Source organism: Varanus komodoensis, unplaced genomic scaffold (assembly GCF_004798865.1).
Source record: "Varanus komodoensis strain SLA01 unplaced genomic scaffold, ASM479886v1 scaffold55, whole genome shotgun sequence".
In the NCBI taxonomy this organism is placed as follows: Eukaryota; Metazoa; Chordata; class Lepidosauria; order Squamata; family Varanidae; genus Varanus; species Varanus komodoensis.
In genome coordinates this window covers 4174049-4194727 of record NW_025336157.1, presented here as the reverse complement: position 1 = coordinate 4194727, position 20679 = coordinate 4174049, and the positions used below count along the sequence as shown (strand labels likewise).

General features: G+C 49.2%; 1 protein-coding gene across 3 annotated transcripts; it reads right to left on the bottom strand.

Annotated features, from left to right (window-relative positions):
• Positions 1-5895: 5895 nt before the first annotated feature.
• On the bottom strand, positions 5896-18254 carry PKLR (pyruvate kinase L/R). 3 transcript variants are annotated; one of them, XM_044448687.1, is made up of 11 exons: positions 17878-18254; positions 16602-16781; positions 15666-15757; positions 14436-14567; positions 13343-13529; positions 11700-11970; positions 10720-10870; positions 9631-9783; positions 8832-8998; positions 7684-7865; positions 5896-6561 (listed from the first exon to the last, which is right to left on the bottom strand). In XM_044448687.1, the coding sequence occupies exons 1-11, from the start codon at positions 17924-17926 to the stop codon at positions 6455-6457; spliced, it is 1671 nt and encodes a 556-aa protein (XP_044304622.1). In that variant the 5' UTR covers positions 17927-18254; the 3' UTR covers positions 5896-6454. The 3 variants fall into 3 exon arrangements, with proteins under 3 accessions (XP_044304622.1, XP_044304624.1, XP_044304623.1); XM_044448689.1 differs by having other exon boundaries at positions 17400-18253; XM_044448688.1 differs by lacking the exon at positions 17878-18254 and adding an exon at positions 16960-16987.
• Positions 18255-20679: the final 2425 nt, after the last annotated feature.

Genomic DNA, 20679 nt, shown 5'->3' with positions numbered 1-20679 from the left:
GTCTTTAAAGACTCCTGTTTCTTAAGGGCACTCCTGTTTGTTAAGAAGGAATGTAACAAGGGGAGAGAACCGCATTTAGTTTCGGTGAAATACCCAGGCCAAAACAAGCAAGGGGAGGGCACCACGTGGGCCAAAAGCCGGCTCATCCAGGGTATCGGATACAGCGGGCACCATCAGCAGCCCTGTAGCTTTATTTCAGCAAATGCTCCTGGACAGCAGGATAAGCAGGCAGGTGGTCTCCTGGGATTTCAGGCTCCAAAGGAAAGGCTGGGCCTGCAGCCAAAGTGGCTTGGGCTCTAACACAGTCGTCGGACTACAGTTCCCATCAGTGGCACTGGCTAAATCCAGCGGAAGCCTCCACCCACCGACAAGTTGCCAGCTCACCCTTGAACCACGGCCTCTTGCCTTGCATGAGATTATATAAATGGGATTTGATTAATCATAAGCATATTACTGGGAATGCGATTCTCTGGGCATGAAGCCACACAAAACGCAGCTTCACCCCAGGAATCCTGCATGACTCTTATTTTTCTGCCAACCTAGATACTTCATTCCAAGGAGGTATCATTCTGCTGGCACCAGGCCGGTGTTGAAGGGCTCATGTTTAGTTGTGCGGAGATCAACCATGATTAATGGGTCTTGCTTTGATTTGATTAGCTCAGATTAACCAAGGAGGCGAGATGTTTACAGAGCTGAGAGGTAGAGCAGGGATGGGCTGCGTTCAGTCTGAATGGCCTCCAAAGCTTTCTCCCTCCCTCTCTAGTTGTCCTCTTCCAAAGTAAGACGTCTATCAAAAGGAAGGGGGTGGTGTTGTAGGGCATAGCAAAAGGAGGAGGAGCAGGGACAGCTGGTGCCCATTGGGAGGAGGAGGTAATTAGTAAGACAAAAGGTTTATGAAGGGTGTCTAGTCTGAGGACTCTCTGAACCGCAAAGCCCACACTGAACAGATCTATAACTCAAATGTTTGGAAGCAGCCCAGGGCTTCCGACCCCCGAGTCTTGGATGATTAGCTCTGATGAAAAAGAAATATCTGGGTTTTCCACAATTATCAGTGCCTTTTCATGACCCTTCCCTAAACTTTTCTGCTCATATGTCTCAGTTCTTACAGCAATCCCAATCCAGGCCAAAAACTTTAAGTGCCTGCCACAAGTTTTAAAACGTTGCTTTGTTTTTGTTTTGAAAGTTTTGTTTCTGCAAATTGTGCAGCCCGAAGAGGAGCAAACCTGCCTTTGATTTTCTTCATTCTTTGCTTCGAACACAATGATGGAACTCAGTTTTCCAAAATGAAGGAAGTACCTCTGGACCAGCTAACCCTTGGCAGAAAGTAGCTCATTCCTTATTATGCTATTTCATCCCATATTGTGGCAATATGTTGCCCAGCTGCGAGCCCACTTCTGGTAGAGTGGTACCTACTGGTATGGGTCGCCACTGCTGAGAGCAAATCATTCCCAGTAGGCCGAGTCCCCAGAGACTCTCAGGGTTATCTGACCAAGGATCCTAATGGGGACCTTGGTGCTGGGCTTCTTGGAAGCCCTTGTGTGCCTTTACGGGAGTGTTGCTCCAGAGATCGCGGGCTTTGCTTAGCGCATTGCATGACCAAGAACACAGCACATCCTTCATAAGCCTCCCTCCCTCCACCCCCAAAATACACAGCCTGGGTTTTGCTGCACACAGCAAAAGAACAAGAAGAGCCAGACAAGAGCTACAGAATGGAACAAGAGCCAGTTTCAAAGCACAAAATCATACATGGGCTTAAGGTTGCAGTTTGGTGGTGAATGGCAAGGAAACAGAAAATCTCAGATGAGCTGAATGCTCCTCTGCCTACCTGGTTCTGTGGAGACAAACATCTTCTCATCCTGGTCTGAAGGAAGAGATCTAGAACTTAGTCTCACAGCAGGGTATCTCTGTTTTGGCCCCTTCCTTCTTCCTCGGTGGAGAATCCAAAAACCCCTTCTCCTTCAGTCTGGCCGATTCTCTCCCTTAGTATCCATCTCCTACTAAGAGATGGGTTCTTGGAGATTCCTCATGTTGGTGTTCCTAAAAAAATGACCCATCAGTAGGCTTTGGAAAGCTCTCAAGAGACATCGGGAGCGCTCTTTCTTCTGCGTCTCAAGCTGAGGTGTTTGGCGCTGTGAGACTCAACCAGGACACAGTGTCTGCAGCAACAGCTTGCAAAATTGAGGTCTCTTCATCTTGGACCTGGGAAAAAAGAAGCCAGTACGGTCTGGCTGAATGAGCCGCTCCCATATCATCTCTGACATGCAGATCTAATTCCTCGCTAGTCAGATAAGATGCCTTGAAAGCAGCACTCAGAGTGTTCTCGGTAGCCACTGTTTTTTTCTGCCTGGTCAAGGCTAGTTCCAGGCCCCTGGACATACTCATGGATCCAAGTTCTACTAAGCCTAACTCTTAAGCCGAAGATAACCATAGCACTACCTGCGGGTTGATCTAGCTACATGCAGATAACACAACCAAAGGAAGCACTCAGGTATTCTTGCTAGCTCTAATATTTTTTCTACCCTACTGAGACTAGTTCCAGGCCCGATGTGCACATTTTATTAACTCTGATACTTCTTCATGGTCCTACCACATCGGGGTATGTCTTATGCATTCAGATATTCCAGTGAGAGGGGACTCTTAGGGCTGCAGTACGGGCCACTGATTTTTTCTGCTTAATCAAGGATAGTTCCAGGTCCCTAAACCTACACACAGATCCAGGTCTTTCTACCCCTGTGTTTCCTAACCTGGAACTCATCCCTAATTCTAACACACAAATATCCTCCACGTACACTCAGACAACACAGCTAAAAGGAGCTCTCGGGGTGTTTGTGTCACCCACTCAGTTTTTCTGTCCACCCAAGGCTGGCTGTGAGCCCATGATGAAATGAATGATGAGTTTTGTGATTACCAGAATGTGGCCTTTCTGGTAATCACCATCCAATGAAGCTGGGCCACTGGCTACCCAAGAGAAGGTTGTAGCCCCGTTAATGGAATGCCCTTCCCCAGGATGCTTCCTCGGAGCCTAATGACAATATGCAATAACGTTATATCTGTAGACTGCAGCTAACAGTGAAACCGAAGAAAGGTAGAGCGCACACCTGAGCAACTATGGCCAACAGCTGTTATTCATGAAACCTGGGACCTACGACCAAACACTGTGGCATATAGCCCTCCTTGTCAAGTTCCCTGCCAGGTCCTCTTCCAGGATAACCCCACCTATTTTTCAGATCGCTCTCCCACAGACTCGCAGGAGGCATCATTGGCACTTTTGGGGGATTACATCCCCTAAGGCTTCGACCGCTCACCCACAACTATGGAATGCGCTCCCTAGAGAGGTCCGCCTGGCACTGTCATCATATGCTTTTCGGCGCCAGGTCAAGTCCTTTTTATTTCATCAGTATTTTAACATCAATCAATTCTAATTGTATATGATTTATTTATTTTAAAAATGTCAGTTTTATGCTCAGTTCATGGAATAGCTAATTCATTTTGTTTAGAATTTAGAATATTCTGTAAGCCGTCCAGCGACGACAGTGATGGACGGCGTATAAATTTCCCAATTAATAAATAAACTAGAAAATGTCCTTGTACTTCTGCAAGCCTTGGGGTGCCTATTCTGTGTGCACTTGTTTCTCTCTGGCCCCATTTGGTCTACAGTCCTGCCATCGTTCAACCGAGTTTGCTATTAGGAGAAGCTTCCCAGGAAACAGGAAAGTTGGACACTCCGGCAAAATTCAATTTTTTCATGCACTTCCCTGTGACTTAAGAGTTTGAGTCCAACACTGCCCCCTTTTCTGATCATAGTCCGCCTCTTCTGCCCCCTCTTCAAAGCCCTTGCGCTGCTGCCCAACTCCAGCCAAAAGCTGGAAGGCCTTTGCGAGTTGCAGATTAATGGCTGCACTTCTGGGATGGATTAAAGAAGATTTAGATGGGATCAGGGTATCATAGCAGATCTGGGACAGATTTGCAGTCATCAGAAGAAAGTGGGGAAGCACGAGCAAGAGTGTGTGCCTGTTGTGGATGGGTGTCAGAAACTGCATCTCCCAAAAGAGGAAACATTTGGAGGTGGGGAGAACTCAATCATGGAGGCAGAAAGAGCAACTGTGCATCCCAATTATGGCTGTCCTGGAGCCCACTGTTATTTTCATAACTCAGGAAGCACACTCCTAGCATACAGGACCCCAGAATCCCATCCACAACCATGAGGACTAGAATCTTGCCCTGCCTTTAGGAGAAGGAAAATAGCTCAAAGAGGGAGTACCTGCTTTGCATGCTGAAGGTCCCGTTCACTCCTCTGACCTCTACAGGCTGAGAAAGGCTGCCAGCAGAAATTCCAGAGTCTCACCACTGGTCAGCATGGACAATACTGAGATGTTTGGATAAGGTAGCTTTCTACTCTGCTAGCACACGAATCACCACTATGCAGTAGTCTTTCCATGCCTCCCAAGTAGCAACAAGGCTCAGCTCTACCCTGGAGGCTGAAAAAGATGCCACCCTGGAGGGTCTCCATTCTGGATGGACAGCAGGAAAAGGTAAAACCAGTGCTTTTTTTGTGTTAAAAAAAAAAAAGCGCCAGAACTCACATCTTGGGGTCATACTTTTACACAATGGTCGCCGCCGGCAGTAAGCACTCAGCACGCGACCACATGACCGATCCCAAGCCGAGCAGCATCCCAAGCTGAGCAGCGCCCTCACAATCAGCGCCAACACACAAGCAGCCCGCAGGCACCATTTTAATGATTTTTGCTGCCGATCTGCTACTCCCAACAGGGCGATTCACAATCACTTGGAAAAATCCGTCAAAAAAAGGTGTCGCAATGCCGTTCCGGTGTGTTCTATGACAAAAAAAGCCCTGGGTAAAACTAAATTTGAATGAAGTATCATGTTTTTATAGATCTGTGACCTTATAGATCTGTGAAGTTTCCAATTATAGATCTGTGAAGTTTCCAATTTCATACTTGTTTTCTGATTTGGTTTCCAGCATTGCATTTTCCTCTAAACCAGAATGCAGAATATTTTTTCTTGACTTTGGAGACAGCATTTGTGGCATACATGTTAGACTGGTCAACTGAGGGGGAAGATCTGGGTTCCAGTTCCCGCTTGGCCAGGAAGCTCAGTGGAAGACTTTGAGGCAGCCACTGATTCTCAACCTATCCTACCTCACAGGGTTGGCATGTGGAAAGGAGGAAGAAAAGGTAGAACATACATGTAGGAAATGAATATATATACAACACAAATGCCAAATGTTTCTCTCTCTCTCTCTCCGGGTTGTGGCTAACATTGTGCACCGGTCACCTTACGAAAGCAGCAGGGTGTACAGAAACAGAAAAAGATGGGAAAGCTAATGTGTGGGGTTTTTTAAAGGTTAAGGAAGCAAGATACCTGGGGCAGGATATGACAGAGCTGTAGGAAAGGGCACGTGGGGTTTGGAGAAGGTGGACATAGTGAGAAGCCAATGAAAAGTGAGGGACAGTCGACACTCAACAAGCCAAACAAAGTCCGTTGTTTACTTGTGTTGTTCTCCCTGGCCCAAGGTGTTGGTTGTGGCTTGAAGGGGTATGAAGCAAATTCTTACCTGCAAAGAGGGGCCTCTAACTGGATCGAGGCAACTGGGTTGTCGCTGACTGGGCCCGTAAGGTCTGAACCTGGCCAAACACTCTCTGGCGCACGTACCAAAGAAGGGGTGGACAATTTGTGCTGCAGCTCCCATCATCCACAAGTTGTCCAGCCCTGTATGAAAGGAATGGCCCAAGTCGTTTCTCTCCCATTCCACATGCAGTGAACTGGGACCCTTTACTGGACTACCTGCAGCGAGAAAGTATCTCACCTATTATTTTAGAGAAAAGTCGCTAAAGGGAGCCATGCTGCCTGGAAAAATAATTCCAGAATCCCTACTGGTGTGAAATATCTTTATTAGGTCAACCGAAAGATGAGAAGAATGTGAAAGCTTGCACAATCTTGACTACTATTTTGCTTGAGCTGGTAAAATGGTTAAATGACAAAATTGTACTCTTTCCTTATTTCTCTCCCATGGGTTGTGTGTGTGCAGAGGTGTATGCTAGTTTCTACACTATGGTAAGGCAACCTGGCATCTTCCAGGTATTTTAGATGGCAACTCCCATCATTTCTGGCCACTGGCCATGCTGGCTGGGGCTAATGGGAGTCAGAGTCCCAAGTATAAGTTGGTTGCCTATCTCTGCTAGGCATGAACTCTTTTCAAGCGGATGGATGGCACACACACCTATCTCTGAGATGCCCCTGCGGACAGTCAGCTGCTTTGAATTATGCTTTTCAAAGGTCTCTTTAAAAAAGTTGAAACACTTGGGGAAAAAAAACCAGGTGGAGGACGCAGCAGGGGTGGAGCAAACCGTTACAACAAAAGGCAAGCAGAACGCAGCGATTGTGGGCAGGATGCAGCCCCCTCTCTTCACGGGTTGCGTGTCTTCGGCTGTCCTCACGGAACCTGTTGTACTCTCATGATGTTGGTGTAGCCGGCTCCAGGCCTCCAGCCAGTCACCACAATGACCACATCACCGGACCGCAGGAAGCCACGCACTCGGCCTGTGGCGTTGGCACAAAGCGGGAGAGGGGAGGGGGAGGAGGAGGAAGTGGGAAACGGAGCTTCAGAAGGTGCTGTTCGCAAATATTCATTCTAAACCCAGTAAGTGCTGAGGGAATTCTTAATGCAGGAGGTTCCCCTCCTTTTGCCTCAGGGAGCTTATCTGAAATTTCTTGCAAAATTGCTGCAGTGAGGAAAGGGGGGGGGGTCTTGACCACTTGAAAAATTGGCTTTGAAAAATTTATTTGACCAAGTGACCACTTGAAAAATTTATTTATTTATTTAAAGTTTTTGTGTGCCTTTCCCTTGCTCTATAGCCTCGGGACGGCTCACAGAAATAAATATAATACAATATGATTAAAACCCGGACACACCCTGGCTGTGCAGTTAAAACCTATAAATATTAAACATTGTTAAAATATTTTTTGAATAAAAAGGTCTTGGCCTGGCGCCGAAAAACAAATAACGACAGCACCAGGTGGACCTCTCTGGGGAGCGCATTCCACAGATGGGGCGCCACCACAGAGAAAGCCCTCCTCTGGGTGACTTCACAGAAGTCAAACTGGGGGGATGGAAAGAAGCGAAACTTTCCCCAAACCCCAAGCACAAGGGAAAGGTTGGATTCTGGGCTCTGCAGTGTGAAGCTATTCTCTGAACACAAACACCGACGCTACAAGATAAAAGGACTTTACTTTGCCAGTCTCCAGGTTTTCAGAACAAGGAGGGTTATAAAGCTTTTATTCCTAAAAAGTCACAAGAAATTAAAAAAAAATCAGGAGGGAAAGGAACCTAGGGGGCCCCAGGAGAGGCATCTGTCAGGGGCACTGGGGTCCCTGGGCACCATGTTAGAAACTCCAGCCTTCAGGAGCTGACTGGTCTTGGCTAAAACAAGGGGTGAATTAGGGCCAATATTTTTCTGGCTGGCTTCTAAATGCCTTTAGCTGCTGCTTGAGATGCAGTAATTTGGCAGGTATCTTCTGGCAAGGAGATGCAGTGATGGAAGGCTGCACCTGTGGGATACCTGCCTGTCAGAGAGTGAAAAAGGGCACCAGAGCCCTGTTGGGGGGACCATTAACAGTTCTGGGGCAGGGTTTGGGTGGCACCTGGAGCTCTGCAAACCTCACCGATCTCGGTGCCAAATTGCACGCGGTGGTCCACGTCCTCAGCCCACACCTCCTGCTTGCCGCCACGCCACAGGACTGGGAAGACACCGCGGCAGAGGTGAACCTGTTGCGCCACCTGCTCGCTGCGGGTCACGGCGATGATGAGGGCCCGGGGCCGGTAGCGAGAGAGCAGCTGTGCGGACCTGAGTGGGGAGAAACACAGAGATATCGTGGGGGTGTTTGCTGGGGAACTGAAGCACTAGGGGTGGGTTTGATCCAGAATGTGTCTGGAAAGGATAACTGATGTATGAGCACTCTAGAGCCAAGATTCTTCATCTTACACACCAGAGTTCTCCACCTCAGTGATCTGGGACAAGCGAAGGCATAATTTGAACCCGGCACCGCCCACATCTCATGTCTCACACACTTAATGCCAGTAGGAGGCGGCTGAGATGGAGGGGCCACAATGAGACTTCACTACAGCACCCACCAGGCCTGGTCAGCATAGCCGATAGCTCTTAGGGATAATGGGAGTTGTTGTCCAGCGTGATCTGAAGGGCCTCATCCCAGTCTTAGCAACGTCACAGCACCTGGTCTTCACCAGTAAGGGCTGGGTGGGCAAACGTCAGGGCTAGCAGAACATACTTTCTAATTGTGTGAGACATACTTGGAAGAAAGGCATTCGAAACTAGAAATGGTTCTGAGCACCGGAACAGAATGCAAGATGCTCTTGGCCCTTCGGCACAAAAATCTTTCTCTCCTTTCCTTCATATCTGCCATATAATTCTGCTGAAATGCTTTAAATAAATAAATGACAGGGGTGGTAGGAAGACTCATTTTCCTGGTGTTATTGCCAGAAAATGAGAACCAGAAACCCTTGTGCATTTACTACCATTCCCACAGATCCAGTAGACTCCAGTAGATTCCAAATTCTTTTTTGCTCCTTCCTGCCTCTGGATTAAGGTACACGGGGCCAGTTCGTAAGATGGGTGCTTTATAGCTGTCTTCCCCCAACCTGACACCCTGCAGGTAGGTTAGACTGAACTTGCATCGACTTGAGCCATGGCAGGGGGATGATGGGAATTGTAGCTCAGCTTCACCTTCATCACGGGCCAGCTGCTGGGTGCAGAGACTGGTCAGCCCCAATACCTCTTTGCCATGGCCCTTACCTGCCGGAGGTTGTAAGGACGATAATTGCGGCAGCGCAGCATTTGAACGAGGCCTCCACGGCGCCGATGGCCGTCACCTCGGTGGGGTCCTGGCTCAGCGGGGTCAGGCGGCGCAGCTCCTGGAAGAGTTGCTGGTGGAACATGGCCGCTTCGGCTTCCCGGGCAATCTGTGGGCAGTGGTGGGGTGGCGGTCAGCGCGGAAGGACAGGTTCTCGCCATGACTGTCCGTAGCCCCAAGGAGAGTCCCAAATTTGCAGACACCTCCATCAGTCACTGGCAAAAAAGCACGCCTAGCCGTTTCCATCCCCACACACGGTTCTCAGATTCGGTCGTTCAAGGAGAGCCCTTCCCAGCATCCTTTGCATTATATCCCAAGATGCAATGAGGGCCACCAAGTTACAGAAGCGGGGTGGACACATCCGCGGAAGAGGAGAAGGCTATCCATGGTTACTAGTCCTGGTTGTTATAAGCCTCCATAAGACAGTATGTTCAGGTATGCCCATTGCTGGGGAACATGGGTGCTGTTGTGCTGGGCAGCCATGGGGCAGAGAATATTTGCTGGAAAGAGAAATGGAACGCTGACAGCCGGGATGGAATGGAGTATGCTCGAGGAGGGCATGGCGGGCTGGAGAGCACCCTAACCAGGAGCAGTCTGCCTGACAACATTCTTTTGCGGCTCCCACTTTAAAAATAACGATGGCCAACAATCATCAAAGAGATGTGTTATTTCCCTGCCCAGTGTTTCCACTGCAACCTGTCATTCTATTCGGTCGCTTTCAGTTCAGCGCCGGAAACGTACCGCGTGTTGCATCCGCACGGCTTCCACGGGGTAGATGCCCTTGGCGGTCTCCCCGGACAGCATGATGCAGTCGGCTCCGTCCAGCACTGCGTTGGCCACGTCGCTGCTCTCCGCTCTGGTGGGACGGGGCTTCTTGATCATGCTCTCCAGCATCTGTCAGGGACAGAAGCGGGAACAAGACTTCAAACTCCTCAGAGCAGATGTTCTTCTGCGGACCCTTGATGGCTCTGATGCAGAGGCGCCAGACTTCTCAGAGCCCTCGGAAGGCTGCCTGGGGCCCCAGAGTAGCCCACCGGGGCATCCCAAAGGGCCACGCCTCTTCCGCAGGCCGGGCCCCTTCAGACCCAGGAAGTTTTCTCCTTCTGGTACAAGACTGACTTGTACCAGACTTGTACACTCACTTAGGAGTGAGTTGGTGGAATGCTGTTAAGCGAAAACAAGATGGGTTTGGGCCCCTCCTCTCCTGCTTTAAGCCGCACCCACCTCTGGAATGAAGCCCCAAAGGGGGTTCTGCATCCTTGCTCTCAATGAATAATCAGTAAGAGGGGGCTCCTTTATGCTAGCCGAGATGGCCGTGCTACCAAGCCTCCTGCTTCCAGATTCTATTTCTATGTTTCTATTCTTTGCGGGATTAAGAGGAGTCCCTTTGCCAAGGGGCTTTTCCTCTGCCTTTCTGTGTGTGCCAAGATGTGATCACGAGGTGGCAAAGTGGTAGAGCAGATTTGCAACGATACAGAATCTCCTCATTCAGTTAATTCCACCATTTCCAGATCCTAAAAAATCCCACAGAAACGGTTGCAAAGCATGGGAGAAGCCCCAGAGGATGCCAACTTTGTGCAAAGCACCCGTAAACAATTATTTCTCTATTTATTTGTTACTCTCGTCTCTGAGTGAAGAATCACAAGGACATAATAAATGCCTTGTGGAGAGAAGCTCTTGACCTGTTAACAAAAATCCGGGGATCAGCTTCCGAGTGCAAAATGGGGAGCAATCAAATTTAGGCTGCCCCCTTTCCCTTCTTGTGGGCCTTTCACATGCAGCCTGAGCAGTCTGGGGTCGGTGGGCATTCCCTGGCTCTCCATAGCTCACCTGGGTGGCACAAATAACAGGTTTCCCGGCACGGTTGCAACGGCCGATCATCATCTTCTGAGCCAGGAAGACCTTCTCCGCAGGGATTTCGATGCCCAAGTCTCCACGTGCCACCATGATGCCGTCACTGGCCTCCAGGATCTCGTCAAACCTGCCCAGAAGGGACAGAGGTTGCCCCAGGGCCGAACTCAAGGTCTTTACAAGCGAAGAGTTTCCCAGACAGAGAGATCGGGCTTCTCACATGGTGGCACCCCAGCTTGATTAAAAGATATTCAGGGGTGACTGGGGACACTTAAGTTTCTCACTCCAAATATCTGGAGAGCATCAGCTTGGGAAAGGATGGTCTATAGCAGCGATGGCGAAAATTTTAGAGACCGAGTGCCCAAATTGCAACCCAAAACCCACTTATTTATCGCAAAGTGCCAACACTGCCATCAAACCTGAAAACTGAGGTTTTAGTTTAGGAAAAACGACTCACAGCCAGTCCAAGCAAATATGCCCAAGCAAATATAGATACTGTATATAGATATATCTATATATCTTTACCTACACATCTACATCTATCCTTGGCAGCGCACTGACCGGCCATGCGAAAGCTCGGACGAGTTGAGGCTAATGAGTTGCGGCTTGTGACCTCATCGCCTGGCGCCGCTACTCCTTTCCGAGCACGCGCACGGCCCCTGTGTGCGCTGTTATCCGGTGCTTGGCTGCTGGGGTGGCTTGGCTTACATGCCGACAGGGAGGACTCTGTGTGCCCGCGCGTGCCGTAGGTTCGCCACCACTGGTCTATGGGAATTAAGGGCTGTGCAGAATATCCACAGAGGCTGCTTCCCCAAGTGTTAGGTAACAGCCGTGGAGATAAGGAAGATCCGAGGGGAGAAACTGGGGGCCTCCTGCCTGAACACCACACATCCAGGCCTCTGGATCAGAGCCGGGGTCCGGCGAGCATGCAAAGCAAAGCAAAGCAGAGAAAGCCTTACCTTTTGACCCCCTCGTGGTTTTCAATCTTGCTGATGATCTTGATGGCACGGCCTCGCTCTCCCAGCACCTGCCGGATGGCCGCCACATCGCTGGCCTTGCGGATGAAGGAGGCGAAGACGATGTCGACACCCTGCTCCACTCCAAACTGCAGGTCCTGGATGTCCCGCTTGGACACCGCCGGCAGGTCGACCTCGGCCCCGGGCAAGTTGACCCCTTTGCGGCTGCATAGCATCCCGCCGTTCTCCACTTCCACCACGCAGCTGTTGGCACCTGTCGGTTTGGGAGGAAAGCCATTTGTTTGTTTGTTTGGAGTTTTTGTATGCCGTCCCATTCACATAAGCCTCGGGACAGCTTCCAACATAATAAACAAACAATCATATAAATAATACATATAAAATCTGGATTCACCCTGGCTATAGAAATTAAAACCAATAAATAATATTAACAGTTATTAAAATATTGTTTAAATAAAAAGGTCTCGGCCTGGCGCCGAAAAACAAATAATGATGGTGCCAGGCGGACCTCTCTGGGAAGCACATTTCATAAGTATTGCATCAGCTGTAGCTGGGAAAAGGGGTGTTTGGGGGGGGGGGATGCTTAAAGGGCCATATAAATTTTGAGTGCTTTTTTTCTGGCTTCAAAATTTTAATTTAAAATTTCAAGCAAACTTTGAGAACCAGTGGGGTGTAGTGGTTCAAGTACAGGACTGAGGCTCAGGAGACCTGGGTTCTAGCCACCACTTGGGCCATGAAACTCTCTGGGTGACTCTGGGCTAGTCTTAGACTCTCAGCCTAATCTACCTCACAGAGTTATGAGGATAAAATGGAAAGGAGGAGGTGGGTGATGCAAACTGCCTTAGATACTTTGCAAGGAATATAACAAATAAAGCCATAGAAAGAAAAAAGAGGTGCGAATACATATGACTACATCAATTACATCTGAAGATATTATCTCCCCCCCCCCCCCCCCCCCCCCACACACACATAGATGAGGCTCTGTGTATTCCCACATCCACTCCTCCTCCTCTTTTCCACTCATGGATGTCATCTGACTCATTCAAATCGGGGAGTCAAAAGTCCACAACAGTTCTGGTAGCCCTTTGATACTGCCCTGAGTTCATTGCAAGAGGAGAAAATGACCAGATAGAAACCCAATAAAAGCAAGTCTCTTGATAAAATGAGGCAGGAGAAAGGATGACTCAAAGAAGTAAGGAAGGAGGGAACACTAAAATAGGAGATGCCCTTCCAAGAGAGCTGGAAAGACCTTCATAACTTCAGCTGCCATTTCCAAGAACAAGTCCCATGTCCAGTAGATGGAATTGGCTTTGTAACCCTTTTGTGCTGTCCGGGGTGGTGAGAGCTACATGGGGCACCAGCTTTATACTATTTATATCCTCTTTCTTCTCTTGCAAGGAATTCAAGATAGCTGGCATAGTCTTCTTCATTTTATACTTACAACAACCCTGTGAGGTAGGTCAGTAACTGGCTCCAAGGCAGCCAAGCTGAGCATCGATTAGAACCCGGTTCTTCGGAGTCCCAGTGCAACCACTACAGCACACTAGGAAGCAAGGTGGAGGAGGGTACCCCATATGGAGGGCAGGTGGGCAAAGGGGCCTTCCCAGGGGAAGAAAGAGGCTACGTACGGATTTCCTTGACCAATAGGGAGATGAGGCCGTCGTCGATGAAGATCCGGCCGCCAACTTTGACCACTTTGGGCAAATTGGCATAATCCACCCAGATGCTGTGCTGGTCGCAACTCTCCTTGAAGGCGGGGTCCGTGGTGACGATCAGCTGCGCTCCTTTCACCAGCTCTACCTCTTTGTCCTCACCCTGTAGGAGGCAGAGCCAGGCCACAGAAGGGTGTTGCATTACAAGGGGGAAGCTTGCCGCTTATCAGTTGCTGAGGCAAATCAAACAAAAACCTTCTGATTGCCCCCTGCTTAACTGGATGGTGCACTTCTTTTAAAAAAGAAAAAATGCCGAGCGCTTATAAATCACACGTGGCGCCAACCACCAGGGCCTACACAAAAAGGTGCTTCAGCTGAGCCGGTCCGGTCATCCTTCAGCACGATCCCCAGGGTCTCCAGCCAGGGGTCTGTCCCAGGCCTTGAACCCAAGCCTCGTGCATGCAAAAGCAGCACCCTGATGCCGTGCCGTTCCCATTCTCCAGCGTGGCTTCCTCACGTGCTTTAGGAAGATGCCTCCCCAGGCGCGGTGCCCTCCAGGACAGGTGCACCTACTCCTTGCAGCAGCAGTGGGAGATCAGCCACTTTCCAGATGTCGCGGGACTATAGCTCCCATCATCACTGACCACTGGCTGCTCTGTCTGGGGTTGATGGGAGATGGGGGGCAAGGGACGCATGAGTATGTGTGTCGAGAGCAGCTGTCCCTTGCAAAATTAGTCCTGGAGTTGTACACAAAAGCTCCAGCCTTTCCAATGTATGGAACTACAACTCCCATAACCCCAAGGTTGCAGATGGGCGGGGGGGCAGGTCTTTCTCAGACTTAACTGGGATGCCAGGGATCAAAATGGTGACCTTCGGCATGCCAAGCAGGGGCGTTACTGCTAAGCGACAGCTCTTACCCCAGGAATGATTCCCATCTATTATGGCAGCTCACACTGAGCACAACTGGAGAGCACAAGCTCCATAAAACTAGGAAGATCTAGTTAAAAATGATGTGCTAGATAAAGATTGCTTTGATCCGATGGCAGTTCTAAAGTTGTCTCAATCTTACCCCCTTGACCAGGCCGGTGCGAATCTCGGGGCCCTTGGTGTCCAGCGCAATGGCCACAGGACGATAGAAGAGAGGGTTGGAGGCAAAGCTTTGGGTGGCTTCCCGGATATTCACAATGGATCCTGCGTGGTACTGAAAGCGAGGAGAAAAGAAACCAGGGTGTGAAAGATGAGATTTGATTCTGCCCAGGAAATAGTGATTTTAAACAACCCAGGAAAAGAAAACAAAGCAGCTGCAGGCACAGCTAGATAACTCCAATCTGGTCTTGTGAGTCCCTTGGACTGCAAGGCGATCCAACCGGTCAGTCCTAGAGGAGATCAACCCTGACTGCTCTTGAGAAGGCCAGATGCTGAAGATGAAGCTCAAATACTTTGGCCACCTAATGAGAAGGAAGGACTCCCTGGAGAAGAGCCTGATGCTGGGAACAGTAGATGGCAAAAGAAGAAGGGGACGACAGAGGATGAGGTGGCTGGACGGAGTCACTGAAGCAGTTGGTGTGAGCTTAGGTGGACTCCCGGGGATGGTGGAGGACAGGAAGGCCTGGAGGAATGTTGTCCATGGGGTCATGATGGGTCGGACACGACTTCATGACTAACAACAACAGCAACAATCTGGTCCAGGTATCAGTCCCTCCTGTGGACCCCTCTCTTAGAAAGGCTTTTAGGAGTTCATCCACTCCCCCTAAACTACCCACCCCCTGTAGTCCTGTCTGACATATTCTAACATTTTTTCCCCAATTTATATCCTGCCTTTTTCCTACAAAGGGCTCAAGGCAGCCGACATCATCTCTCTGCTTCCATCTTATCCCCACAACAACAACCCTGTGAGGTAGGTTGGGCTGAGAGGCTGTGACTGGCCCAGAGTCACCCAATTGGCTCCATGGCCAAGTGGGGACTCGAACCCGGATCGCCTGAGTCCCAGTCCCAGGCTCTTCACCACTACGCCACACTGGCTCTTTCCCTCTTTGTTCTACTGAACTAATGGGTTACCCATTGTTAGCATCTGTGGAGTGCTCCACAATTGTTTGAGAGCAACACTGAGGTCGCTGGGAGAACATCACAGCACTGCTCCCTGAACCGCTTCAGCTGGTGTTCAATCTTAGCACAAGGACATCCCTGATTTCTGCTAGACTTTAATGCAAAACTCTTCATATTGTTTGACATTCAGTCCTCCCATGTGACCCCAGAGAAGACCCCGTGTCCCTTTTGGAAGGAGATGCTCCCCAGATACCTTGTGAGAACCATGAGAAAAGTTCAAGCGTGCGATGTTCATCCCGGCCTTAATCATCTCGCGCAGCATCTCCACTGAACGGGAAGCGGGACCTGGAAGCAGGAAGGAGCATTAATTCTTCAGGGCAGAGTGGAGAGCCAAGCTGACCCTCCCCTGTGGGGTTTCCTGTTGTGTGCCTTAAAAAGTCCAAGCCCTGAGGGGGTGCTCTCTGAGGAGACCTGCTGTATCTCTGTTAAGATGATAAACATAGAAATAGAGCAAGTCAGAAGGGATCTCCTGGGTCATCTAGTCTGGCCCCCGGCTCCAGCCGGCTCTGCTCATGACATCCCCACCATAAAGAATACATTTGAAGTGCACCCCCGCCTACAAATGAGCATTGCACAGATGGATGTTTCCTTGTTGATGCTGCATTGGTATGAATCCTAACAAGCGCACAGACCTGTCCCTCTAAGCTGAGCACACAATGCTCTGCTTTCCTGAAATTTCCCATAAAGGGGGCAGAAAGGTCCAGAGATCAAGCTGGTCTGTGTGTGTGTCCTTAAAGGATGCTGTATTTTGTAAAAAGGGAGTTATGACAGGGCAGGAGAGAACATCTGGTTTTGAGGTGGAAAAAAAAGAAGAAAGATTCAGGGATGGGGTGGGGGGGGGGCAACAGGAGGAGGAAGCAGATGTGGGCCAAAAGTGATCTAATTCAGGACCCAAAGGAGAAGAGATTGAAGGGGTCTGGACCTTTATTCCAGCAAGTGCCCCTGAATGGCAAGTTGGCTTCCTGGAGATTCAGGGCTCCAGAGGAAGAAGTGAGACTCACGCCCTAGAACTGCCTTTGGCAAGAGACCAGCTTATATCACAAAGGCTTCCCAGGTTATTTCCCTGATGAAGGACAGGCAACAGAAAGGGGGCAACCAACCTCCCTCAGCCATGAATTCCCAAGCCTACCGATGGTGCAGACGATGCCGGTGCTGCGTGCGGCAATCGGCTCCGAATCAATGTCCAGAAGGCACATGTGCTCCAGAAAGGTGTCGGCCATGGAGGCCGGCAGCTGCTGCCTCTGGAAGAAAGCGGTGCCCAGCTCCTGGGTGAGGGTGGCCATGTCGTCTGGCAGAATCGAGGTGATCCCTGCAGGGAAACCCAAGAAATCTAGGCTGAGGCTGGGAACTGGGAATCCACAACGCACCTGGGAACCACTGCACTGCCTCTCAGCCAAGACCGTTCTCTGCCCTCTCCACACCGCCAGAGCGCTCCGATGCCACCCCATCCCTGCTCCCCTGGGGTCCTTGCCCCAACACCCACACACCCTCCATCTTGCTCTTCCCTGCTCCCAGATCCCGTCCACCAGTTGTCCCTCTGGGTCCACGCAGACTCAGCCCGGGCTGCCTCCAGACCTCCCCCTCACCCAGGTTAAAAAGTTACCAGCTGGAGACTAAGTCCACAGTATCTGGGAGGCGGCTAGCGGGCAAGGTATCTCACTCACGCTTTTTATCATCCTCATTGCTCCCTCAAGATACACAGCGAGGGCTTTTTGCGAGTTATTAAATGGATTAGCGTACAAATCCAGAGGGGAAGATATGCAACGTACGCAACAGATCTTTGCAGAGACAGAAATGTCAGCAACAGATCAGAGCATGCACTGTGTCTGAGGCCACCTCGGGACAACATCCCTGCAGAGGTGACTGCCCTCCATGGGGAAACCCAGCATCAGAGCAGGGCAAAAAGAAAAGGATTAGAAATACCCACCCGCCTGCTGGCGTTTCCTTCTTTGCTTTCTGATCTGGCCTGCACAGAGCCGAAGGAAACGCGGAAGAGGCAGCGGCAGTGCTACAACTCTGGGCCAGCCCCTTTCAAGCAGCAATTTCCAGCCCAGCAGCGACTCTCGCAGCCGCCACACCCTGCGCTGTGGCTTGTTTCTGAGTCAGGCCTTGCATTCCTCATAGAAGGGGAAAAAGGGGGGGGCCTTTATGACTGGCTCGTGAAAATTTGCCGCCCTAGGAAAGCAGCCATTATATCTTCCCCAGAGCATGGAAGAAGAGAACAGCCTCATCCCCAGAATATCTCCCTCGAAAGCATGTGTGATTATTCCCCTTTTCCTGTCTTTTCCCAACAGCCTCCAAGTTACGAGAGCGTATTGGCAGCCTTCCTTTCCTACGATGTGGGGTTGCCACATTTCCCTGGGGTGTTTCATTTACAGAAACGAAAGCAGATCGGGGAATCCTACTGGTTTTCTTGTCCCCAGTTGGATCATCTAATCTTGCTGGTTTTTTCATGTCACAGACAACACTGTGTGCTGGTGAATTACGCCTATGGATTTAATATCCCTTGAAGCGGAGAGTTGGAGCTGCCGATTTCTTGAATCATCTACAGGGAGAGAGAAAATAACCTCATCCGCTTTCTTCAAAACTTTTACAACAGCGGTGGGACTGGGAAATCTTTATTTTCGGTGATGAACCTCATTTCCCTGGACCAGGGCTGCATTTCTGCCAGCTACTGGTGGGGCTGATGCCAGCCGTGGGCCAAGCCAGAGGCGAAAGCAAGCAGTCCACCGCATTTTCTCACCTCCTTCTCCCTCCCTCCCCTCTCTGCCATATCCTACTCACAACTCCTTCCCCTCCAGCCTCTCCATCTCTCACTTCTCATCCTGGCTACCTGAACGAGCGCTTACGTCCGTATATGCCCGACCACCCCTTGAGATCTGCGGGAGAGGCCCTTCTCCAGGAACCCTCCATGAAAGAAATTAGGAGAGTAAGTACTCGGAGGAGGGCTTTCTCTGCGGTGGCGCCCAACCTATGGAATTCACTCTCCAAAGAGGTCCGCCTGGCACCGTCGTTACTGGTTTTTCGGCGCCAGGTAAAGACCTTTTTATTTAAACATCATTTTAATTGTTAAAATATATGATCTGGCCAGGGCAACTTTTTTCTTCCTTCTCTTTTCTCCTCCTATATTATTTATTTACTTATTTTATACTGATGATTTTAATTTTATATTATTATGTTTGTAACTCAGTATATTTTTTGTATTTTTGTATTTAATGGTAATTTATTATGTTCTATTGTATTTCAATGTATTTTATTGTGTTGTAAGCCGCCCCGAGGCTTAGGCAAGGGGCGGCATAGAAATGTAATAATAATAATAATAGTAATAATAATAATAATAATCCAGCTTTCAGCTAAAGAGGGACAGATCATTCTAGCTTGAAGTCTGATAATCTGCAAATTTAAATATTAGGAAAGTCTTACTTTAGGAAATATTAGGAAAGTTCTATCGCATCCCCCTTTAGCCATTGCCTGTTCTAACCTAAAAAGCTCCAAACTTTTTGGCATTCCAAAAAGGATCCTTTAGGTAGTTTCAGCTGCTTTTTTCTGGGCACACATGAAGCAGAAGGGAACTAAGATCTGAGCAGCTCAACACCAACTCCCATGGGAAAAAGATTTAGGGTGCTAGATGTGTTAGCCTGGAGAAGAAAGACTAAGAGAAGACATGAGAGAAGCCGTCAATGTCTGAAGGGAGAGGACTTGTTTTCTGTTGCTCTAGAGAACAGGGCTAGCACCAACAGGTGGAAACAAAAGAGAAGCTATTTCTGCTGAACATGATTAGGTAGTGCTGGAAGAAGCTGTTCAGCAATGGACCAAATCGGATTTCCTTGGGTGGAAGTATTTAAGCAGAGATGCCGTTGCTGCGAGATTCCTGCACTGGGACTCCATGACTTCCAGAGCCCCTTCTAGTTCTATAGCTGTGTAATCCTAGTCCTTTACACTTGCGGTGTGTGAGTTGTGAGGATCTTTAGCAGCATGCGAAACAGAAAGAGAAATTATGCATCTCTCCGATTAAGGGTTTCCAACAGAGCGGGGATGAACTACATTGCTGTCTAGATCAGGGCGCAGCAACAAATCAGCCCTCACCACTGACTGGGGCTGATGGGAGCTGCTGGCTGAGGCCCTTGCAATCAAGTGCTTTATGGGATGTGGCCACAAGAGGGCACTCACACGCAGGAGTTGCAATTGGATGTGTGAAGAAACAAGATGGATGAGACATGGATTTTAGTTTAGTTTTGGTCAGGATTTACCCCATTCGCATCTCCTAATCCAAGCACAAGCAGTCACCACCATCTGCAGTTGCAGTCCCTAAATTTCTGAGCTCGCAGTGTGATTCCTGAGCCAAAAGAACAGCATTCGATGGCATTTGTGCATTTTAAAAGGTGCATTGAAATGCACACTTATGGAAAAATGCTTTTGCACATATTCTTGAATCAATGGAGAAAAATGCATACCTTTCAAAGATCTGCAGGATTATAGCACAAATTCAAAAAAAATCACATGAATATACGCACAGATTTTCCTGAGAAAAAAACAAGGCAAAGCTCAAAATGGAACAAACTTTGCGACAGAAGAACGTCAGTGGGCTTGGATTTTGCTGATTTGCAGATCTCCAGCCTAGAATGGGAAATGATATTAATATGACTTGAACTGAGCCTCAAGATCCAAGATAAGCATCCACTTTTTGTTGACCTTGGTTTTTGCACCCATAACAAGCACAGGAGCTCCAGTTGTCCGGGACGCTGCCTTCGCAATATTTACTCCTTACTGACTCTCCTCACTGATATTTTTAACTCTCTAGAATCAACCTCCTTGGCAGGTGTGAGTCACCGAATGCTTTCTTTGTAGGTTTTCAGGAAGGCTCCGAAAACAGACACCCTGTTTTCGTGGACTTTCCCAGAGTATCCAGGTCTGCTGGCTTTAATACTAGTTGCTGTTTTCATTGAGTGGTATTGCAGCTCCCACCAGCCCCAGCCGGCATGTCAAGGACCGTACAAGCTGCAATGAGATCATATCTGGAAGGCCTCAGGTTTCCTTCCCAGAATAGAAGATTGTGCAAAACTTAAATCTAAGAGCAGAGAATGGTTGCATCTTGGTCGCAGCACCCGTGAAGGTAAGTGCGGAAGTATGAACTTCACACGTGCCCTGCCATTCAGACTGCCCCCCCCCCGCCCATTTCTGTACTCCAGGGCTGCAAACAATTACAG

Excerpts from the sequence above, each read along its gene's own strand:
- PKLR (XM_044448687.1), bottom strand. The coding sequence starts at position 17,926 with ATGAAAAAACCAGCAAGATTAGATGATCCAACTGGGGACAAGAAAACC. Across the intron at positions 13,530-14,435 it reads GCACCGGCCTGGTCAAGGGG|GGTGAGGACAAAGAGGTAGA; the intron begins GTAAGATTGAGA and ends TGCCTCCTACAG. Across the intron at positions 11,971-13,342 it reads CCTATTGGTCAAGGAAATCC|GTGCCAACAGCTGCGTGGTG; the intron begins GTACGTAGCCTC and ends CCAAACCGACAG.